Genomic DNA, 22,339 nt, shown 5'->3' with positions numbered 1-22,339 from the left:
TGGGACTACTAGTGTTCCGCCCACCATTGGTGATGGGTCCTTGTTGCCTCGTGGTGAGTGGCCAGTCCATTCTTTCAGGACAATTCATGGCACCATACGTCTCAGATCAGGTTGCCTAAAGCAGAGCCTGAGACAAGCATTCAGACCCACGTAATTTGTTGAGGACAGGAAGGGGAGGAGGGGATGAGAGCACAGAGGACAAAAGAATGGATGGAGTCTGATAGCCAAAGTCTTGCCTCTGCCCGATCCACAAAGGGTGGGTCTGGAGCATACTGCACCTGCTTCCCACCCGGAGGCAAGTGAATCAGCCTTTGTAACCCTGTATCTCCCGGCTTCTGCCCCTGACCTCGGACATGGGGTAGCTCCTCTCAGCCGCACTTAAGTGCGCTGGTCACAGCTGCCTGCGCTTAAGTGCGCCGGTCGCAGCCGCCCGCATCCGAGGTCAGGGGCAGCGGTCGAGAGTGCCAGGCTGCGATGGCACAGGAACGGCCGATAAGAGCTACCCAAGTCCGAGGTCAGGGGTAGCAACCGAGAGGAGCTATCCCGCATCCGAGGTCAGGGGTGGCGACCGGGAGGACCAACCCCACGTCCAGGGAGGGGTGGCTGCGCGGGCGCAGGAGGGCCTAGAGGGGCTATCCCACGTTGAAGGTCAGGAAGGACGGCGGTGAGGAGATACCCCTCATCCAACGTAAGGAGCAGTGGCTGCACTTTGCTGGAGCAGCCGTCAAGAGATACCCCACGCCCAAGATAAGAGAAACCCAAGTAAGATGGTAGGTGTTGCAAGAGGGCATCAGAGGACAGACACACTGAAACCATAATCACAGGAAACTGGTCAATCTAATCAGGCAATGGCACCCCACTCCAGTCGTCTCGCCTGGAAAATCCCATGGACAGAGGAGCCTGGTAGGCTGCAGTCCATGGGGTCGCTAAGAGTCGGACACGACTGAGCGACTTCACTTTCACTTTTCACTTTCATGCATTGGAGAAGGAAATGGCAACCCACTCCAGTGTTCTTCCTGGAGAACCCCAGGGACGGGGGAGCCTGGTGGGCTGCCGTCTCTGGGCTCACACAGAGTCGGACACAACTGAAGCGACTTAGCAGCAGCAGTCACACTAGGACCACAGCCTTGTCTAACTCAATGAAACCAAGCCATGCCTGTGGGACAACCCAAAATGGGCGGGTAATGGTGGAGAGATCTGACAGAATGTGGTCCACTGGAGAAGGGAATGGCAAACCACTTCAGTATTCTTGCCTTGAGAACCCCATGAACAGTATGAAAAGGCAAAATGATAGGATAATGAAAGAGGAACTCCCCAGGTCTGTGGGTGCCCAATATGCTTCTGGAGATCAGTGGAGAAATAACTCCAGAAAGAATGAAGGGATGGAGCCAAAGCAAACACAATACCCAGCTGTGGATGTGACTGGTGATAGAAGCAAGGGCTGATGCTGTAAAGAGCAATATTGCATAGGAACCTGGAATGTCAGGTCCATGAATCAAGGCAAACTGGAAGTGGCCAAACAAGAGATGGCAAGAGTGAATGTCAACATTCTAGGAATCAGCGAACTCAAATGGACTGGAATGGATGAATTTAACTCAGATGACCATTATATCTACTGCAGACAGGAATCCCTCAGAAGAAATGGAGTAGCCATCATGGTCAACTAAAGAGTCCGAAATGCAGTACTTGGATGCAATCTCAAAAATGACAGAATGATCTCTGTTCATTTCCAAGGCAAACCATTCAATATCACAGTAATCCAAGTCTATGCCCCAACTAGTAACACTGAAGAAGCTGAAGTTGAATGGTTCTATGAAGACCTACAAGACCTTTTAGAACTAACACCCCAAAAAGATGTCCTTTTCATTATAGGGGACTGGAATGCAAAAGTAGGAAGTCAAGAAACACCTGGAGTAACAGGCAAATTTGGCCTTGGAATACGGAATGAAGCAGGGCAAAGACTAATAGAGTTTTGCCAAGAGAATGCACTGGTCATAGCAAACACCCTCTCCCAACAACACTAGAGAAGACTCTACACATGTACATCACCAGATGGTCAACACCAAAATCAGATTGATTATGTTCTTTGCAGCCAAAGACGGAGAAGCTCTATACAGTCAACAAAAACAAGACCGGGAGCTGACTGGCTCAGATCATGAACTCCTTATTACCAAATTCAGACTTAAATTGAAGAAAGTAGGGAAAACCACTAGACCATTCACATATGACCTAAATCAAATCCCTTATGATTATACAGTGGAAGTGAGAAATAGATTTAAGGGCCTAGATCTGATACATAGAGTGCCTGATGAACTATGGAATGAGGTTCGTGACATTGTACAGGAGACAGGGATCAAGACCATCCCCGTGGAAAAGAAATGCAAAAAAGCAAAATGGCTGTCTGGGGGGGGGGGGGGGGGCGGCTTACAAATAGCTGTGAAAAGAAGAGAAGCGAAAAGCAAAGGAGAAAAGGAAAGATATAAGCATCTGAATGCAGAGTTCCAAAGAATAGCAAGAAGAGATAAGAAAGCCTTCTTCAGCGATCAATGCAAAGAAATAGAGGAAAACAACAGAATGGGAAAGACTAGAGATCTCTTCAAGAAGATTAGAGATACCAAGGGAACATTTCATGCAAAGATGGGCTTGATAAAGGACAGAAATGGTATGGACCTAACAGAAGCAGAAGATATTAAGAAGAGGTGGCAAGAATACACAGAAGAACTGTACAAAAAAGATCTTCACGACCCAGATAATCACGATGATGTGATCACTCACCTAGAGCCAGACATCCTGGAATGTGAAGTCCAGTGGGCCTTAGAAAGCATCACTACGAACAAAGCTAATGGAGGTGATGGAATTCCAGTTGAGCTATTCCAAATCCTGAAAGATGATGCTGTGAAAGTACTGCACTCAATATGCCAGCAAATTTGGAAAACTCAGCAGTGTCCACAGGACTGGAAAAGGTCAGTTTTCATTCCAATCCCAAAGAAAGGCAACGCCAAAGAATGCTCAAACTACCGTACAACTGCACTCATCTCACATGCTAGTAAAGTAATGCTCAAAATTCTCCAAGCCAGGCTTCAGCAATATGTGGAAAGTGAGCTTCCTGATTTTCAAGCTGGCAGAGGAACCAGAGATCAAATTGCCAACATCTGCTGGATCATGGAAAAAGCAAGAGAGTTCCAGAAAAACATCTATTTCTGCTTTATTGACTATGCCAAAGCCTTTGACTGTGTAGATCACAATAAACTGTGGAAAATTCTGAAAGAGATGGGAATACCAGACCACCTGACCTGCCTCTTGAGAAATCTGTATGCAGGTCAGGAAGCAACAGTTAGAACCGGACATGGAACAACAGACTGGTTCCAAATAGGAAAAGGAGTACGTCAAGGCTGTATATTGTCACCCTGCTTATTTAACTTCTATGCAGAGTACATCATGAGAAACGCTGGACTGGAAGAAACATAAGCTGGAATCAAGATCGCCAGAGAAATATCAATCACCTCAGATATGCAGATGACACCACCCTTATGGCAGAAAGTGAAGAGGAACTAAAAAGCCTCTTGATGAAAGTGAAAGTGGAGAGTGAAAAAGTTGGCTTAAAGCTCAACATTCAGAAAACAAAGATCATAGCATCCGGTCCCATCACTTCATGGGAAGTAGATGGGTAAACAGTGGAAACAGTGTCAGACTTTATTTTTCTGGGCTCCAAAATCACTGCAGATGACTGCAGCCAAGAAATTAAAAGACACTTACTCCTTGGAAGGAAAGTTATGACCAACCTAGACAGCATATTCAAAAGCAGAGATATTACTTTGCCAACAAAGGTCCATCTAGTCAAGGCTATGGTTTTTCCTGTGGTCATGTATGGATGTGAGAGTTGGACTGTGAAGAAGGCTGAGCACCGAAGAATTGATGCTTTTAAACTGTGGTGTTGGAGAAGACTCTTGAGAGTCCCTTGGACAGCAAGGAGATCCAACCAGTCCATTCTGAAGGAGATCAGCCCTGGGATTTCTTTGGAAGGAATGATGCTAAAGCTGAAACTCCAGTACTTTGGCCACCTCATGCAAAGAGTTGACTCATTGGAAAAGACTGTGATGCTGGGAGGGATTGGGGGCAGGAGGAGAAGGGGACGACAGAGGATGAGATTGTTGGATGGCATCACAGACTCGATGGACGTGAGTCTGGGTGAACTCCGGGAGTTGGTGATGGACAGGGAGGCCTGGCGTGCTGTGATTCATGGGGGTCGCAAAGAGTCGGACACGACTGAGCGACTGAACTCAACTGAACTGAACCCTGTATCAGCCAGTCATTGGCTGGGAGGGGCGGGCAGCTGACTCCTAGGTGGGGCAGCTCTCTTCACATGAGCCTCCAGAGAACTGGGCAAGCTGTGAGCACCTGGCGGCCAACACTCAAGAGAAGCTGGGAGACAGGTATGGCAGCCTGGTAAAGGGGACCTGGCCTGGGCACCAGTGCACACACACACAATGAACAGGTATTCATTAGGTGTTTATTGTAATTCAGGCCATCAGCAGAAGCAGGACTTCAGCGGTGCCCCAAAGCCTCTCACCATCTCTCTAGCAAACAGATTCCGGTTAACCCTCTTCCATGTCATCATCTTTCCCCCACCACTCCTTCTGAGACCTTTCCGAAAGGCAGGGCGTACCAGACCAGGACCTCCCTGCTTCTATGAATGTTTACTTTCAAATCCAGTGGCAACCCAAGTTGAAACTCATTCTTTATCCACTATCTTATGGGGGAGATCCATCTCAGGGCAACTGGGAGTTGGCACACATACTGCTTGGACCACAACTCAATTCTCAATTCGATTTGGTCCAACTCCTTCTGTGGATAAAGCCACCCTCATTTGTTTGGTAACAGAATAAAAACCAGTCCACAGCCTAGCCTGTCAGCTCTATTACACAAAGGTCCCACTCCCCTCTCCCTAAGACGTGACAGACCAACAGTTTCTCCTGAATTTACAAACATAACTTCTCTTCTACTAGCTAACCGTGGTGCCAGGAGAATCAAAGACAAAACAAAAAGGTAGAGTGTGTTTCATGGAGAATTTGTTGACTGAATAAGGCAGTAAGAACACATACCATCTAGCCTCTGAACCTCGTTTTTGCCCAGATATTAATACTTTAAAAATCAATTTATTTTCAAAGGTTTTAAAATACTCAAGATGGGAATGACACCTGGAGCATTCCGGTGGCTGGCATTACCACTAAGGTTTGTTGCTGAGATACCAACACCAAGATCATGCTGAAATTTCTCTCTTTCACTGTGCTCTTCCCTGAATAGATTAGCTGTCAATGCAGAAACTACAAATGAAGCTTATTTCTACTGAGTTCATGAGGCTTCTCCCAGTGTCAATGTTCTTAGATTCACGTGAAGAATGAGTGCCTTCTGAAGGCTTCCCCCCACCCACTGTATCGTTCTCTTTCATCTAGACTCTTGCACATGAAGATGTAAATGAAAGCATTTCCCAATGGGAAAGCAGATCTGTACTTGCTGTGGATGCTCCAGTGTCCTAAGTTCTAACTGAAGGATCTCAACGTATCTGGTAGGTTTGATGGCTACGCTGAAGAAGATGCTTGAGGTTGTGACTACATTAGTTATAGGAATAGGGTTACTCTTCAGAAAGGCGTCTCTAAAATTGTGTAAGAGCTGTTCTATGATAGGAACCTCTAGACACTTCAGGTCTTTATGGGATCTGTCCTCTCGTGACTTCTCAGATGTTTAAAGAGGCTACAACTCCAACTGAAACTCATGCCGCATTCTTTACACTGAAAGGGTTTCTCACCAGTGTGGATCCTCTGATGTTGATTGAGATGTGACTGCAGAGCAAAGCCTCTGCCACATTCATTACACTGATGGGCTTTCAGGCTGGAATAGCTTTTAGGATGTTGTTTGATGTGGGGACACTGGCCAATGCTTTCTCCACACAGATCACATTTATAGGTTTTCTCTGCAGTATGAGTTCTGTAATGCTGAATGAGGTCTGAACTATAATGAAAGGCTTTGCCACACACGTCACACTTGTAAGGCTGCTCTTGCAACTCAATCTTCTTATCTTCGATCACCGTTAAGTTCCAGCTGTATGCTTCCTCGCAAACACCATTCTGTTCACTTTTCTGGCCCATGTGGAGCACCTGATGTTCAATGAGGCTAACGTACTGAAAAAAGACTTCTCCGCATTCATGACACTGGTGGGACTTCTCTCTCGAGTGGAGCCTCAGATGCCCAGCAAGGTGTGAACGTCTCCCGAAGCCTTTCCCACACTCGTTACACTTAAAGGGCCTCTCCCCGCTGTGCACACTCTGATGTTGAACCAGGTGGGACCTCACTCTAAAGGCTTTCCCACACAAGGGGCAGGTGTAGGGCTTCTCCCCAGTGTGGACCCGCTGATGCTGAGTCAGGTGCACACGTTGATTGTAGCTTTTCCCACACTCGTCGCACCTAAATGGTTTCTCCCCGGTGTGTATTCGCTGATGCTGGATAAGATGTGCGCTCTGAATAAAGCTCTTCCCGCATTCGTTACATTTATGGGGTCTCTCTCCAGTGGAGGGCTTTTTGTGGGCATAGGTGACTTCGCTGAAATTCATCCTCTTTGAAGAGGGCTGTCCTAGTATCTCTTTCATGGGCATTCCCTGCTTTCTCTCCAACTTGCCCTGGTGCTCGTGGCCTTCTCCAAAATCTTGAACTGGAGACACATTTCTTTGGAGTCTACCTGTGGGTTCCATGTCCGCTTCTGAAAACTCTGAAATTTTCTTCTTAACATTCAGTTTTGTATTCTTACTTCTTCTATTGCCACCTGCAAAAGTCAAGAGGAAATTAAAATGTTATCAGTCCTTTTATGGAAGAAAAGGAAACTATCAGGAAAAAGGATAATCAAATGAAACTATGATGTAATAGAAGTAATGGAGAAGTAATGTAATAGGAGGAGGGGAGCATGTGTGTGTTTTGGTGTCTGTTCAGTGAACAAGATAAAGAATAGAGAGCTTACTTGGAAGGGTGATGAGAAAGACTGAGGACAGACAGTTATAGGGAAAAGCCAAACACGTTATTACACAGAGAGGAGAGAAAGGAATTCTGACATGGGAGAGGCGGTAGGAAATGTGGAAGGGATCCTCACCCCAATATGAGTCATGGAAAGAGAATGAGACAGAACAAAGATACACAACTAGATGGTGAGAACTGATGAAGACCTGAAGAATGGGAAGCAAAGGCCTATGAGGGGGACATGGAGTTGGAAGAATATCCAATTAGGAGCCAGGAAAAAAGAGAAATGAGCCAGAAGAAATGTCGGGAGTTCCCTGGTGGTCCAGTGGCGAAGACTCTGCACTCCCAATGCAGGGGGCCAGATTCAGTCCCTGGTCATGGAACTAAACCCCACATGCTGAGACTGAGAGTTCAAATGCACAACTAAGACCCAGAGCAGCCAAATAAATATTTTAAAAAAGCAAACCATACAGTACAAGTGATAATAAAACAGAGGTACTCTCCGTCCCTGCCTAGTACAGCTGCCACCACCCCCACACCGTCTGTCCGATGGTTCTAAGCTGATAAAGCATTTCCTGCATTGTTTATGCTCCGAAGACCAACTGCTCACACCTACATCTTTGGGATTTCTCTCTGAAGTGGCGCTTGAGGTGCTCGATCAGGTGCGAGTGGCGCCCGAAGCTCTTCCCGCACTCAGGGCAGCCGTAGGGCCGCTCACCGCTGTGCACGCTGTGATGCTGGACCAGGTGGGAGCTGACGCGGAAGGCCTTGCCGCACACCTGGCACGTGTAGGGCTTCTCGCCGGTGTGGACACGCTGGTGCTGGGTGAGGTGCACGCGCTGGTTGTAGCTCTTCCCACACTCGCCACACTTGAAGGGCTTCTCGCCCGTGTGGATTCGCCGGTGCTGGATGAAGTTGGAGGCCTGCAGGAAGAACTTCCCGCAGTCATTACACCTGTGCCCCCTCTCGCCGCTGGTGGGTGGCTTCCGGGTCACGTCGGTGATGGCCCTGAGCTCTCTCTTCTGGGGAGGGGTCTGCCTTGATCTCCCCACTGGCGGGTGGACCTGCCACCTTTCTACCATGCTGTGAAGGTCACTAACTTCTCCAAACTCTTGACTCAGGGGAATAATTCTTTCAGGGCCTCCTGAAGTCATCCAGGATGACTCAGCTTCATCAGAAATCTGCTTTACTGTGAGTTCCACGTTGTCGTTTCTGGACTCATAATCTGAGATGACAGAGGGAAAATGGAAACGTTAGCTTACTCCCTGCATTCAGGAATAGAGGAAAACTACATGAAACCAACAAGTGCAAGCAAGGCACAACTTTGTAAAGCCATCTGCAAAATGACTTCACAATACAGACATGGGATGAGGATCAGTGAAGTTGGAAACTGAGGTAGGAAAGGGAAGACAGGGCCAGCAGGAATGGATCAATGGGATGAGATTGGAAGAGCAGTCATTTCATTTAAGGACAATGACTTCCTCTTGGTACAGGACTTCCATCCAGTAGCTGTTTGTGAACACCTGTGCTAACTATTCTCAGTAAAATCTGATGCTGGGTGATGTTGCTAACCCAGTCCTCACCTTCCCCTTCCTATTCATTCACAGCCTGGAGAAGAAAAAGGATCTCTCTAGCTTTTTCAGTCCCCAAAGAATCTCAGTTTGGTGTGAATCAGTCTCAAGGGAAAAAAGCATTCTTTCTACACCCGGAGAGGCCCTACGATTGTTGAGAGCTAGGTCACCGTTAGGTGGTCGTTGATGAAAGAGACACTTAAAAGGCTGCAGTCCATTCCCTGTGTAACTGGATCAGCAACACGTATTTCACTCAAAACATGGGAATTTAATAGAGTCTGTAAAGATAAACTTTCAGTGGTTAACAAAAATAGGAATGTTTCTTTAAAGGCTAGAGAGATAGATCATAGCCCATTGAGAACTTTCTAAAAAGATTTTTTGTAAAGAGAAAAATTGTTTTTAAACATTATATAAAACCTTCCTGGCACCCTGTCTGGCATCCTGTGTTTCTAAGGTTGGCTAGTTTCCTACTCATTCTTCTCAACAGCTACATCAAAATGTTTGATCCTGGTCCAGGAAGATCCCACATCCCACAGGCTATTGAGCCTGTGCCCTCGAGCCCGTGCTCTGCAATGAGAGAAGCTACTGCAGTGAGAAGCCCACACACCACAACTGGAGAGCAGCAACTAGAGAAAAGCCTACGTGGCAATGAAGACCCAGCACAGCCAAACAATGAATGAATTAACTAACTAAAAAAAAAAAAAAGGAATTCAAAACAGCTTGGAAAATAATATGCAGAAGAAGTGTGCCAAGTTCTGCAACTCTGAAACCCATTAAATACCTATAAAGTGATTGAAAAAGATAAAACAATACTGACTTAAATTAGACCAAGAAATTAATTTTAAAAGTAGGGAACGAAAGAAATTTGCATCGAATATATTTATACTACATAACCAATTCCTTGAGACTACCACTAAGATCGCAATAGACAAGTAAGCAGAGGGCATGTGCAAATAACTCAAAGAAAATACAAATATGTATCAATAGTAATAAAGGAAATAGAAAATCTGAAAGAGCAGTAGGAAATGTTCCTTTTTAAATAAAAGCCTGTGAGTGCACTAAACCCTCAGACAATGTAAACTGGGATAATGCTTTTCAAAAGAAATTTGGGCTTATAGTGGATGGATTCCATCTAAAGTCCACCAGCGTGCCTGACAGTCACTCTTCCAAAAAAATTCATTCAAAAGAGGCTACAAGCCATAAGCTTCAAAATATTTACCATAGTGCTGAGGTTTTCTATAATTGCTCCAGGCAGCACAGCCAAATATTAGTTTCCAAGATCATTAACTTAGAAATAGGTTGAAAATCTCATCTGGGGCACAAAATTCAAGAAGGGATAAGACATGTGAAATGCAGATGCCAAGGCGAATGTAACACAGGTACGAGTGATCTGAGAATAGCAATGGAGTGAATTAGCCATCCATGCATGTGCTGTGCTGTGCTTAGTTGCTCAGTCATGTCCAACTCTTTGCGACCCTGTGGACTGTAGCCCACCAGGCTCCTCTGTCCATGGGGATTCTCCAGGCAAGACTACTGGAGTGGGTTGCCACACCCTCCTCCAGGGCATCTTCCCGACCCAGGGATCGAACCCAGGTCTCTGGCACTGCAGGCAGATTCTGTACCGTCTGAGCCATCAGGGAAGCCCAATGGAGTGAACTAGCCAACCATACATGAGGGGGAAGAAAAAGAATGCTACTGAAAAATTCTAATAACTACTTCACCAAACGGTTATTCAGCAAAGTCTGAGATGCTCCTCAAATGAGAATTACTCAGTTAACAAGGACTCAATTTGTCAAGGAACAGAGAATGATCACTACTACAAATCTATTAAGATCCAATTTTGTAGTTTTAAGCTAAACATAATATTTGCCCAATTGCAAATACTATCCCCAAAGCACTATCAGTTCTCCATTGTTCTCCTGGCATGCTCCGTCATGTCCAATTCTTTACAACCCCATGGACTGTAGCCCGCCAGGCTCCTCTGTCCATGGAATCTTCCAGACAAGAATACTGGAGTGGGTTGCCATTTCCTACTCCAATCATACTCTTACTATGATGGAAATAATCAGAATAAGCTGAATAAGAAAAAAAAGAGAGAGAGAAATGGAGAAAGCTGATTTACTCTCACAGAAAAACAAAATAACCAAAGTCATAGCAATTACATACGTACGTGTATAACAACCACTGTGCTGTACACCCGAAACTAACACGACACTGTTAACCAACTATATCCGATATAAAATAAAATTTAAATAAATAAATATAACAGGCATGCTTTTATTGGACATGCTAGAAATACTCTTTATGGATAACAAAATGAAGATGTCCTACACCACACAAATGAAATCATTCTTACCCATGGAAGTCATACTCCCATAATTCTCCTTCCGGTCATTCCTATACAGGGACTTCTGAGACTGGTCCAAATGTCCCCATTCTTCCAGGATGAAGGACACAGCCACGTCAGCCACATCTTCAATTTTCACCAACTTCTGAAACACGAGATCGCCACTAAATCCCTATTCCCTAGGCTCGGAGGGGAGGGACTGTGCTTCACGGAGGGTGGGGGGAGCAGAACAGGAAAAGACAGTGACCACAAACCCAGACGAGCCCCGTCTCTGGTTAAAGAGATAGAACCCTGATACAGTCAGGCTTAAGGCAGCTACATGCCCAAGAACCGACGTGGTCCCTTGACATGGGCACAGGGACGCCGGCTTACCTGGGACCCAGTGGAGAGGAGAGAGGCTGTCAGCTCCTGGCTGTCCTTCAGGGGAAGGGAGGAAACTTGGAGGGCAGGAAGCGCTGAGAGGGGAGAAAAAGAGGAGTCTGTGAGAATCTCTGCCCGGTTCCGACTTCCATCATGTTCTGCTTTTTCTCAAGAAACCACCATGGTACCCTGTGGCACTGAGGCCACATTCTTCTGCTTGGCCGTCACGACGTTCTACACTCTGGATAGAGTGTAGATAGTCCCGCTGCTGACTGGGGATGGGACTATTCCCCTAGAAAGGATGCTCTCTGCCCTGCCAAGGTCAGACCTCGTCACCTCAAAGAATCTCCACAGGCCCACATCTTCCATGAAGCTGAAGCACCGCCAAGAGCCCAGGGCTTCTCGAGCTCTAAGGTGCAAACACATCACCTGGGGGTCTTGGCACAGGGCAGATTCTGCCTCAAGGGTAACGGGGTGTTCCCCATATTGTGCATTTCTAACTAGCCAGAAGGTGATGCTGGCACTGCCGCTCTTGGGACCACACGTGGATCATCAGCAAGGCCTTAGTCCACACTCCCTTCAAAACATGACTGTGGTTGGTTTATAGACAGCCGACTAGTTTGCGTCCTAGTTGGTCTACAAGTAAGTCTACTCTGTGTGTTATGAGAACAGGCAGATAAAGTAAATCTTGCCTTCCGAAACCTCACTGTCTGATGGGCAGGGCTGACTGGAAGCCTTACTGCCAGCACAGGGCAGAGAGCATTATCCTCAAGGTTCACCCAAGTTCCAGAAGGAACAGAGCGGGGGCATCTGCAGAGTGGACAGCAGGAGGTGGGAGCAGCAGGAAAGCCTTTCAGCAGGAAGTGACTCTGGAAGGAGGGGTGGGATGGACCGAGGTGGGATAGAGGTGCCTTCCCAGTACAGTGACCCACACGTGCAATGCCTGGAGGGTCTGGTCTCTAGATCCTGGTGACCATCTGACCCTCTGCGGTCACCTCTGCTGCTCCTTTGTCTGAGATTCATGGTGCATCCGGACCTGCCTCGTGCACCCTGACCTGGACAGATCCACATGCTATCAACCTTTCACCTGTTGACTCAGACCTTCCTGTGGTGTCCCAGGTCCTAGAGATGTATTAATATATGCATATGGAGCCTGCTTGTGTCCAAGGACTAGGAAGATGAGCAAAGACCCAAAAAAGAGGAGACAATGGTTAGAGATGAAAGCCAGAAATAGAGATGGATCTGAACCCAGCAGTGTGGCTAGAGTCAAAATGAGACGTGAAAGAAAGGGATAAACATAGTCTATACTGAAGCAGTAATTATGAATATAGACTACTTTCCAATATAACTGGAATAATTAGAATAACTACATCCTAAATAAGTCCACTCATATTTTTTGAAGTTCCTGTGAAACCCACTGTTTCTAGCTTTTAAGAAAATGACCTTGGCCCTCTCAAGCTCAAATGAGTCCCAGGGACAGAAAACTAGCCCTCAGTGCTATCAAAGGCATGAGGGTGCAGCCTGCCCCAGAGCGTCAAACCAACCACCCAATCCAGTATTTTCTGTTGGAATAAGCAAACTGGCTGGGTCTGGCCAATAGGGCAGAAAAGAGAAGCAACACAAAAGAGTTGGACATGACTTAGCAACTAAACAACACAACCAATATGGGGTCCCACCTCCAATCCGGATGGTACATAAATCAGATCATCTTACTAAATCTTAAAAATTCTAAATTCTAAAATATATCCAGGGACTTCCTTGATGGTCCAGTGGTTAAAACTCTGTGTTTCCAATGCAGGGGACATGGGTTCAATCCCTGGTTGGAGTACAAGGATCCCATAGGCAGCAGGGCTAGGCCAAATAAAAAAAGAAAGAAACTATATCCCATATCAAGAGATTCTGATTAGAGATGACAGACTTGTGGACATATATCCTCATAAATGAGATACTAGGTATGCACTTTTCCTCCTTGACGTGTCTCATAGAGGTTAGTAACAATGAGGTGAGGGTGAGAGGGATTGAAGGAGAGAAAGAGAGGTCAGATGCTCTAAAGGTCCTTGTGAAACACAGCTTAAAATCAGGTTTCACATGAATGGCCCAACAGCCAGAAGTGCAGTTAGGACTGGAGGGCTTTGTCAACATGAGCCTTAGGACAACAAAATGAATGAGGGAGAGTTGGAAAACCATTGCAAAACCACAATGATACTTTCATAAAAGACTTCTAGATCTTTTAACAGTACCTGTACTTAGACTTGTCTTCAGCCGCAATATAGGTTTCACATGGCCCTGGATATTAGTACAGCTCCTAGCCGGCCTCCAAGCTGACCAAGGACTCGATTCCCCGCCCCCACCCTTCCCAACCTCCAGATGATGCTAACTGCGGAGAGGCTGCCCAGACCTAGGTCTCTCGCTACAAAACAGCTTACCCACACAGCCAGGATGCCCACACCCATCCCACGGAAGCCCAGATTCTAACCGTCTTCCTCCAGAAGATGACACTCCTGTGGCTCATGTTCGGCCTGGGGATCCACAGGCAGAAGCTGGTGACTGAAGGACTCGGGCCCGGCTCCAGGTGGCACACTCTTCGGAGGAAGCCCTTCAGGACACGCCACAATCTGCCAATCACAACCACATTAATCAGCACGTTATAGGAAGGGCTAAGAAAGAGTCAGATATACAGATGACACCACCCTTATGGCAGAAAGCGAAGAACTAAAGAGCCTCTTGATGAAAGTGAAAGAGGTCAGTGAAAAAGTTGGCTTAAAGCTCAACATTCAGAAAACTAAGATCAGGGCATCTGGTCCCATCACTTCATGAGAAATAGATGGGGAAACAGTGGAAAGAGTGACAGACTTTATTTTGGGGGGCTCCAAAATCACTGCAGATGGTGACTGCAGCCATGAAATTAAAAGACACTTACTCCTTGGAAGAAAAGTTATGACCAACTTAGACAGCATATTCAAAAGCAGAGACATTACTTTGCCAACAAAGGTCTGTCTAGTGAAGGCTATTTTTCTAGTAGTCATGTATGGATATGACTATATCCATACATATAAAGAAAGCTGAATGCCTAAGAATCGATGCTTTTGAACTGTGATGTTGGAGCAGACTCTTGAGAGTCCCTTGGACTGCAAGGAGATCCAACCAGTCCATTCTCAAGGAGATCAGTCCTGAATATTCATTGGAAGGGCTAATGTTGAAGCTGAAACTCCAATACTTTGGCCACCTGATGTGAAGAACTGATTCATTTGAAAAGACCCTGATGCTAGGAAAGACTGAAGGCAGGAGGAGAAGGGGACGACAGAGGATGAGATGGTTGGATGTCATCACTGACTCAATGGACGTGAGTCTGAGTAAACTCAGAGTTGGTGATAGACAGGGAGGGCTGGAGTGCTGCAGTCCAGGGGGTCGCAAAGAGTCGGACACAACTAAGCGACTAAAGTTAACTGAACTGAAGAAAGAGCCCAGCAAGTTCACATTATTCTTTCATTCATTCCTTGCCCAAGTATTACCTGTGTGTCTACAACCATCCGGGACTAATTACACAGTGGCTGAATAAACATGGCCTATGTCTAGTTGAAGACAACTTCCATTAAATACACTGACACACAAATAAATACAAAATTATAAGCTGTGTTACATGTCAGAAAGGAGAAGAATGTGATGCCGTGAGGCAGAACAGATGAGACCTATGTTAGACTGGGCAGCCAACGAAGGCTTTTCTGAGGAGGTGTCACTGAAGGCAACACTTGGAGGATGAAAGAAGTCAGCCAGGAGAAAAGTGAGGAGTGACCCAGGCAGATAGAGTGACATACTCAAAGACTGTCAGGCCCAAAGCCAGAGTTGGCCAAGTTTAGTCAAGTGGGAAAAAAAAAGAGAAATGAGCTTGGAAAGATCAACACAGGACTCAACAATCACACTCAGAGACCCAGAAGACCAGGTTCAAGTGGGACAGACAAATGCCAAGACTGGGGCTAGTGCATGACTGGTGTGTATCTCTACAATCTGTCTCTTCTGGAAAGTACTAGCTCAATGGCATCGAAGCAGGTAATCAGATCCTGTTTTGAGATAGAATTGCTCTCCCCGCCTCTCACCTTCCCTTATGTTTCAAAAGCACTTTCAATTTTAACCCTCCTGGTCCTGACAAAACACAGCACAGGAATTACATTAAGAGTGGCTAGGGACTTCCCTGGGGGTCCAGTGGTTAAGATTCTGCACTTCCGATGCAGGGGTGAGGGTTCGCCCCCTGGTCAGGGAACTAAAATCCTACATGCTGCAAAGCCAGAAAAAAAAAAGGCTGCTCCAAGACAGAGAGGACAAGCAGAGTTTAAAAAAAAAAAGAAAGGGGAAAAAAAAAAAGAGACGGCTGCCACACAGTTGTGGCAAATATGACTCTGCATGGAAGTGTGTGTCTCCTTTCGGACCTGCTCAGGCAAGTGAAGAAAATGCCAAGTAGGTCAAACGGTACCTGGGGACCAGAGAAGCGAAGTAGCCCCAGAGGTCCCCTGAGAAGCGGACAGAGAAACCCAGGAGGAGGGACAGAGGATACAGCCTGGGAAAAGGCTTGCCAGAGACAAGAACTACCTGGAGATAAAGATGAGGAGCAATATCAGGGATACAAAGGGCAGGAAGGGACAAAGGCAAACACAGTGAGCTGAGCAGGCTCTTAGGAAAACCCACACCTCTGGGCCTCAAATCCCTGATTCCCACCCAGAAATGATCTGAGTGTTCCTTTCACAGATGGGGTGCATGTTGCAATGACAGAGGTCGATGTGTAATACCTGCTGTAAATCCTCCATTTAAAAACGCTCTTGGGGGACTTCGCTGGTGGTCCAGAGGCTACGATTCTGCACTCCCAGCATGCAGGGCCCGGGTTTGAGCCCAGGTCAGGGAACTAGACCCCACATGCCACAATTAAAGATATCACATGCCACAGCTAAGACCCAGCACAGCCAAATAAGTATTTTAAAAATAAATAAAAATGCTTTTTGCTTTAAACTAGGCTTTTGAATATTTATTACTATAAAAGAGTAGGGTAAAGTTTGTCCGCAAGTCAGTTAGTGTTAGTGTTACTAACTCAGTCTTGAGTTAGTGTTACTTACTCAGTCTTGTCTGACTCTTAAAGACCCCATGGACTGTAGCCTACCAGGATCCTCTGTCCATGGCATTCTCCAGGCAAGAATACTGGAGTGGGTAGCCATTCCCTTCTCCAGGGGATCTTCCCAACCCAGGGACTGAACCCAGGTTTCCTGCACTGCAGGCAGACTCTTTACCATTTCAGGCACCAAAGGAATAACCAAATGGCACCAAGAATCTTTACTTCTTGTCCTAACAGAAGCAATAAAAAGATTCAAACACTCCTGTCTGCAAGACAAACATTCAGCTCAGCTGCAGGGTCTGGCAGAGGGTCTACTGTAGCCCCCTTTGCTGCCCCCTTGCCTCGTGGGGTGAGCCAGCCCACGATCTGAAGAACCTGAGGATGCTCTGGAACACTGACACCTGAAGGTTCTGGAACACCCTGACCCAGAAGAGAAGAAGAATGAGGCTGGTCCCGTACAATGAAGGACAATGGCTATGAAGAATGAGGCAGCTTCTCTAGCTTCAAACTCATAGACCTAGGATCCCATAATTTTTGTTTCTTTGCTATCAAAAAAGAAAAATTAAAGTTTCAGAGAATGTGCGCCTACCAACAGGAGGGAAGTAGAAAGTCAGGTGATAAATGAGTAAGAAAGGGTAAGAAATGACAAAGGAAGAGAAGAAGAACAATGTAAAGATACAGATCCTCCCTTAAATGAACATCTGATTTCAGGCCATCCCAACAAAAATATCAACAGGATTTTTGGGGTGGTAGAAGGTAAGTATTCTAAAGTTCACATGGAAAAAAGAAAACATTGGGGAAAAAAATTTGGAAGGGAGAAGAGCAGACCTATTGAATACCAAAACACTTTGCAGAGCTCAAATAATTAAAATACTGATATGTGAACAGACAGTAAGACAATAAAATAAAATAAAAAGAACAGAAATGGACCCAAATACATGGAAAAATTTGGTATTTAATAAAGATGACATTTCAATCAGACAAGGAAAAAAGGGGACTGCTTGCTGGGACAACTTGATAGACATCTGGAAAAAAAAACCGAGCTATAAACACCGCAAACACACCACTGAAAAATGAATTCCAGAAAGATCGATCATGTCAAAGGGTCAAACAAAAACAATAACATACAATGGAGAAGAAACAATGAGAAAGGTTTCTTATAATACTGTAGCAGAGACAGCCTTTCTAACTATGGTACAAAATCCAGAAATCATAAATTAAAAGATTTAAACTGCATAAAAAGGAAAAAGAAAAACCAGCAAAGCAAAAAAATCTCCATAAGTAATGACAAACAACAAAAGGAGGAAATAACTCTTGCAACTCAGATGGCAGATCCAGTGCTTGCTTTTTCTAATAGGTGAATATAAACAGAGTTCACAAAAAAGGGTATATGCACAGCCTTTTAAAATATGTACAGCGATCAAGCTCACTCATAGTAAGAAAAAAATGCATGTTACACTTGCAAATGGAATACTGCGTCTTTCAGATTGGCGACAATCTCAAAGTTGGATAACACTGTGATACCAGGCTTTGAGCAAAAAACTTCTCTGATACATGGCTGCTGGGGATATAAATTGGTATAACCTCTCCAGAGGGCAATCTGTCAACAACTATCCAAACTACAAATGCGTACGGCCTCTGAGCCAACAACTGACTTCTCAGTTTTGATTCTACAACTAATGATGGATGGAAAGGATATTCGTGGCAGCAAAGTTTGTTAAAGATTCAGAGACAATCTAAAGGAACAACTTAAATAGCCTTAAATTATTGTACGTCCATACAATGGAACACAATGCAGTTTCAAAGAGTGAGGCAGCACTCTATGCACTGACATAGAACAAGCCAAGATACACTATAAGAAAAAAAGCTGGGACTTCCCTGGTAGTCCAGTGGTTAAAGAACCTGTCATGCAATGCAAGGGACATGGGTTCAATCCCTTGTCCGGGAACTAAGATCCCACATGCCAAGGAGCAACTAAGACCGGGCACAACTACTTAAGCCCACACTATCTGGAGCCCACACCACACAACTAGAGTCCATGCACAACTAAAAGATCCCGTGTGCTCCGGTGAAGACCCAACACAGTCAAACAAAAAAGTTTTTAAGGAGCAGGAAATACATTTTAAAAAGAAAAAAAAGCAAGAGGCAGAGTACAAGGTGATGTAAAAAAATTTGTGTTTTTTTTTAAAACATCATACACATAGACGCTAACAATATACAGAATACAGTGTACCTCTGTAAGGACAGACAAATATCATGGGACAATGGTTGCCTCTGGTGAGAATTCAGGCAGCTGGGGAATTAGGGGTGGGAGGGGCACTTACTTTTCATTACAACCTTATGCACTTTTTGAATTTTGTATCATGTCACTCAAAAAACAAACAGGGTAATTTAAAACAAACAAAATCGCAGACTCTCTTCTCCAGATTAACACATGGATACTGCTTCTCTTTGCTGGAGTGGCAGGAAATCTCCACAGTGGACCTAATCCCAGGAGAACAAAAGAATATGAATGAAGCACCAGGGCGCTCAAGACCTCACCCCTGCTCAGCTGCTCCTGAACTCTCTTCCTCTCCTTCCTCATTGGTCTAAGGCCTCCTCTTTCACTCACCTGTTGCTGACGTTCCTCTAGTTCTCTTTGTATATTTTCTACCACGGCCACAGCCTCCTCTCCGCTTTCCGGGTGATGCTCTCTCACCCAGGTCTGGAACTCTTCAGGCAGGATGGTCAGGAACTGCTCGAGCACCAGTAGCTCCAGGATCTGCTCCTTGGTGTGTAGCTCCGGCCGCAGCCACTCACAACAGAGCACCCGGAGCTGGCTGAGGGCCTCCCGGGGGCCTGACGCCTCGTGGTACTGGAAGTGCTTGAAGCGCTGGTAAAAAGTCTCGAACACCGGCGGACTGTACTCCTGCATCCAGGTGCAATCTTCTTCTTCCACCTTCACTATCAGAAGGTCTTCTTGCTCTGGTGAAATCTCCGAGGGAGGGTCTAGGTCTATAACTTCCCCAGATCCTGTCATTATCATTCCAACTCAGCGGGATCTCGCTCCAGGTAAACTGGGTTACAGTAATCGAATCCGTTTCTCTGCTCTCTGAGATCTTCTGAAGGACACTTTCATTTCTATGCAACCTACTGATATATTGGAAATCGTTATTACCAAAGAGATGACAAAGAGGTCATCTATCCTAAAGATGACCATACAGCAGAGTAACTGACTACAACATGTACTACAAAACCGCCATCACTCCACCCACAAAATGATCAACACAGAATATTTCTAATATTTAAAAAGTGTACAGGAGAGCAATAAAAATCTGACCTATGGCTTCATCAAATACAATTTTAGTGGTGAAGAACATTATATTTCATATAAATAGTAGGACGACTTACTAACTAGTCCAGACGCAGCCGCTCCTTCTCTCTACCACAAGCCAAACTTAAGTCGGAACACAGGTCAAAAACGTTACAGTGGTCAAAGTTGGTCTTGTCCCTCAAGCCATAAGAGCTTGATTGACCAACGGGAGATTTCATGGGTCCCGAAGAGAACCAGGGTTTTAGGTACAGATTTTGCACCTAGATTGCGCAACATCGCCCCTGACCCCGAGCCACGGAAACCAGCCTGGTCAAGGTTAGGGACAGGACCCTCAACTGGACACAAAGGCCATTCCTTTTGCTCAAGGCCCCCGTCCCTGGGAGCTCTCCTGGAAGACCAAGCGCCCGCAGCCAAGGGTGGGGAAAGACGGGTTTCTTCTTACAGACGGGGAGAAAAGCCGAAGCCGACACTTCGCAACACTTCCTCGCCGGAAGTAAGCATGTCCAAGCGTTCCTGACCAGCGGAGTAGAGCCAGAAATCCCACCCCCGCACCCCACGAAGCACTTCCGAGTCCTCTCTAGGAATCCCGGAGGTCCTTGCCTCGCCACAGGAGGAAAGTGCCCGCCCCAGGCTCCGCCCTAAGACCCGCCCCCGGAAGGGCTGTGGGCCAATCGGCTGGGAGATGGGTCCCAGTCCAACCTCCAGCAACCCGGCCGTTCCCCGCCCACCCAGACGCAGATACTTCAACGCTAGAGCCGGGTGGGAAACACAGCCCCTCTCTGCCCCTACTCAACGCCACAGCCGTTTAAGCAGTCCGAGTCCGCCCCTTTCCTTGGAGTAGGGGCAGAGGCGGGGACTTAGGTGTCCAAAGCCCTTGCTTGGCCACAGTTGCTAGTGTCTGGCCGTGGAACTTGCGCTCCCTCACCCCCGGCGCTCTTCCCCGCGGTTCGAAATAGGTCCGTACCTTTGTGCGAGACGGCAACCTTCACTTCTCTTTAATGGACCCTTCGGTTTCTACACCCGAATCCACTCGCCACTCCCCTCACCCCGTCTCCAGACACACCCACCTCCTTACTGCAGCGGTCAGCTCAGCCGGCGGAAACACCCAACGTCAGATCCGAGCCCCCGCGGCTCCGGGGACTACAATTCCCAGGAAGCACCGCGCGGGCCACGCCCTCTAGCCAATAGGGCAGCGGCTCTCTTCTCAGCCTCAGTCTCACGGTGCGGGGAAGCAGGGAGGTGTTTCTTCAGAGGCCCCAGTGGAGGCCTGAATGTGTCTGGAGACTCGCCTCCTGGCTGCGGAGAGAAGGCGGAAGGTCCGCGTCGCGTTCTTGAGAAGTTCTTGAGCGGTGTTTTCAGGGCTTCTCTAGCCAAGAGGGGTCCTATCTTTAGTCTCATTTTGTATCCATTTGCGAAGTTACTCGACAGACAGGACAAGAGTCTTTGTCGTACAAGTCACGAAGTGAATGAGGCTCACCGACTCCACTCTGAATTAGAAGGCATATATCCTCCTGAAGGCAGGAGAAGGGGACGACAGAGGACGAGATGGTTGGATGGCATCACGGACTCAACGGACGTGAGTTTGAGCAAACTCCAGGAGATGTGAAGGACAAGGAAACCTGACTTGCAGTCCATGGGGTCGCAAAGAACCGGATACGACTTAAGCGACTGAACAACAGCAAATCCTTCGATACTCCCAGGAGTTTTATTTTTATATAGTACGTTGTGAATTTTCACTCAAATCCGAGATGGGATTTTGAGAATGGCTTGCTCGTGCCGTGGTCTACCTTATGAACGAAAAAATGCAAAAAATTCCTACTATCCTCAAAGAGATCTATAGCTGGAGAAGCTTAAATTGACACTGCGGTTTGTGCAATGTATTTTTATGGTTTCACTTTTTATATTTAGAATCGTAAAAAGTTCCGGCCAAAAAAAAAAAAAAAAACCAAACAAACAAAGACGTGAAACCATTGAATCGCTGAGTAGTAATTAGTGAAAGTTTATTGTGTACATACTAAAAAGTTAGCAAACCGGGAGCACTCAAAGCAAAACGTGGAAAGAGGGTCAGAGGTATATTGTTTTAAAGCATCTTATATAGGGTGGAGGCGTGCTTGAGTACTAAGTTGCTTCAGTCGTGTCCGACTCTTTGCGACTCTTATGACTATAAATTTCTCTTCCCTCTTGATACTAAGAATAGCTGGATTTCTCCTAAGCCATTATAATAGTTTGCTCATGTAACTGATCTTGTTTTCTTCTTGAATTGGCTGCTGAGGTTTCTCAAAGCAGAACTATGAGCTATCTTTTGTCAGTATACAGGAGTGTACAGTGGGTAAGTTCTAATCCTGTCCTATCCCTGGCTCCATCTTATTTATCCCTACTTTTTTTCCTTTTCTCACTTTATTTACTTGCACTGAATTATTTTTTTAAAAGATGAGACATTTCTTCAGTTAACTTCTATGAAAAAAGCACCAGAAAAGGCATTGGGAACACAAAAATATATCATTCAGTGATATCAGTGGGAGCAGATGAAAGCACTTGATGTTCTGCAAGTGAAGACAAAAGTTACATTACAGGAGAAAGGGAGGAAAGAGCTAAGCAAATCACTAAATCATGATAAGAAACCAGTCATACAACCCAGACACTGA

The 22,339-nt window shown here is 46.0% G+C and overlaps 1 protein-coding gene across 8 annotated transcripts; it reads right to left on the bottom strand.

Moving 5' to 3' along the window:
- Positions 1–4,488: 4,488 nt before the first annotated feature.
- ZKSCAN5 (zinc finger with KRAB and SCAN domains 5) lies at positions 4,489–20,808 on the bottom strand. Of its 8 annotated transcripts, none has more exons than XM_006041306.4 (7): positions 20,659–20,808; positions 18,993–19,513; positions 13,760–13,898; positions 11,296–11,378; positions 10,933–11,068; positions 7,622–8,230; positions 4,489–6,817 (listed from the first exon to the last, which is right to left on the bottom strand). In XM_006041306.4, the coding sequence occupies exons 2-7, from the start codon at positions 19,404–19,406 to the stop codon at positions 5,700–5,702; spliced, it is 2,499 nt and encodes an 832-aa protein (XP_006041368.1). In that variant the 5' UTR covers positions 19,407–19,513; positions 20,659–20,808; the 3' UTR covers positions 4,489–5,699. The 8 variants fall into 8 exon arrangements, with proteins under 8 accessions (XP_006041368.1, XP_006041371.1, XP_006041369.1 ...); XM_006041309.4 differs by having other exon boundaries at positions 18,993–19,510; positions 20,762–20,783; XM_006041307.4 differs by having other exon boundaries at positions 20,762–20,780.
- Between the last annotated feature and the right edge of the window lie 1,531 nt (positions 20,809–22,339).

Source organism: Bubalus bubalis, chromosome 24 (assembly GCF_019923935.1).
Source record: "Bubalus bubalis isolate 160015118507 breed Murrah chromosome 24, NDDB_SH_1, whole genome shotgun sequence".
NCBI classification, from domain to species: Eukaryota; Metazoa; Chordata; class Mammalia; order Artiodactyla; family Bovidae; genus Bubalus; species Bubalus bubalis.
This window is presented reverse-complemented; position numbering and strand designations above follow the sequence as displayed.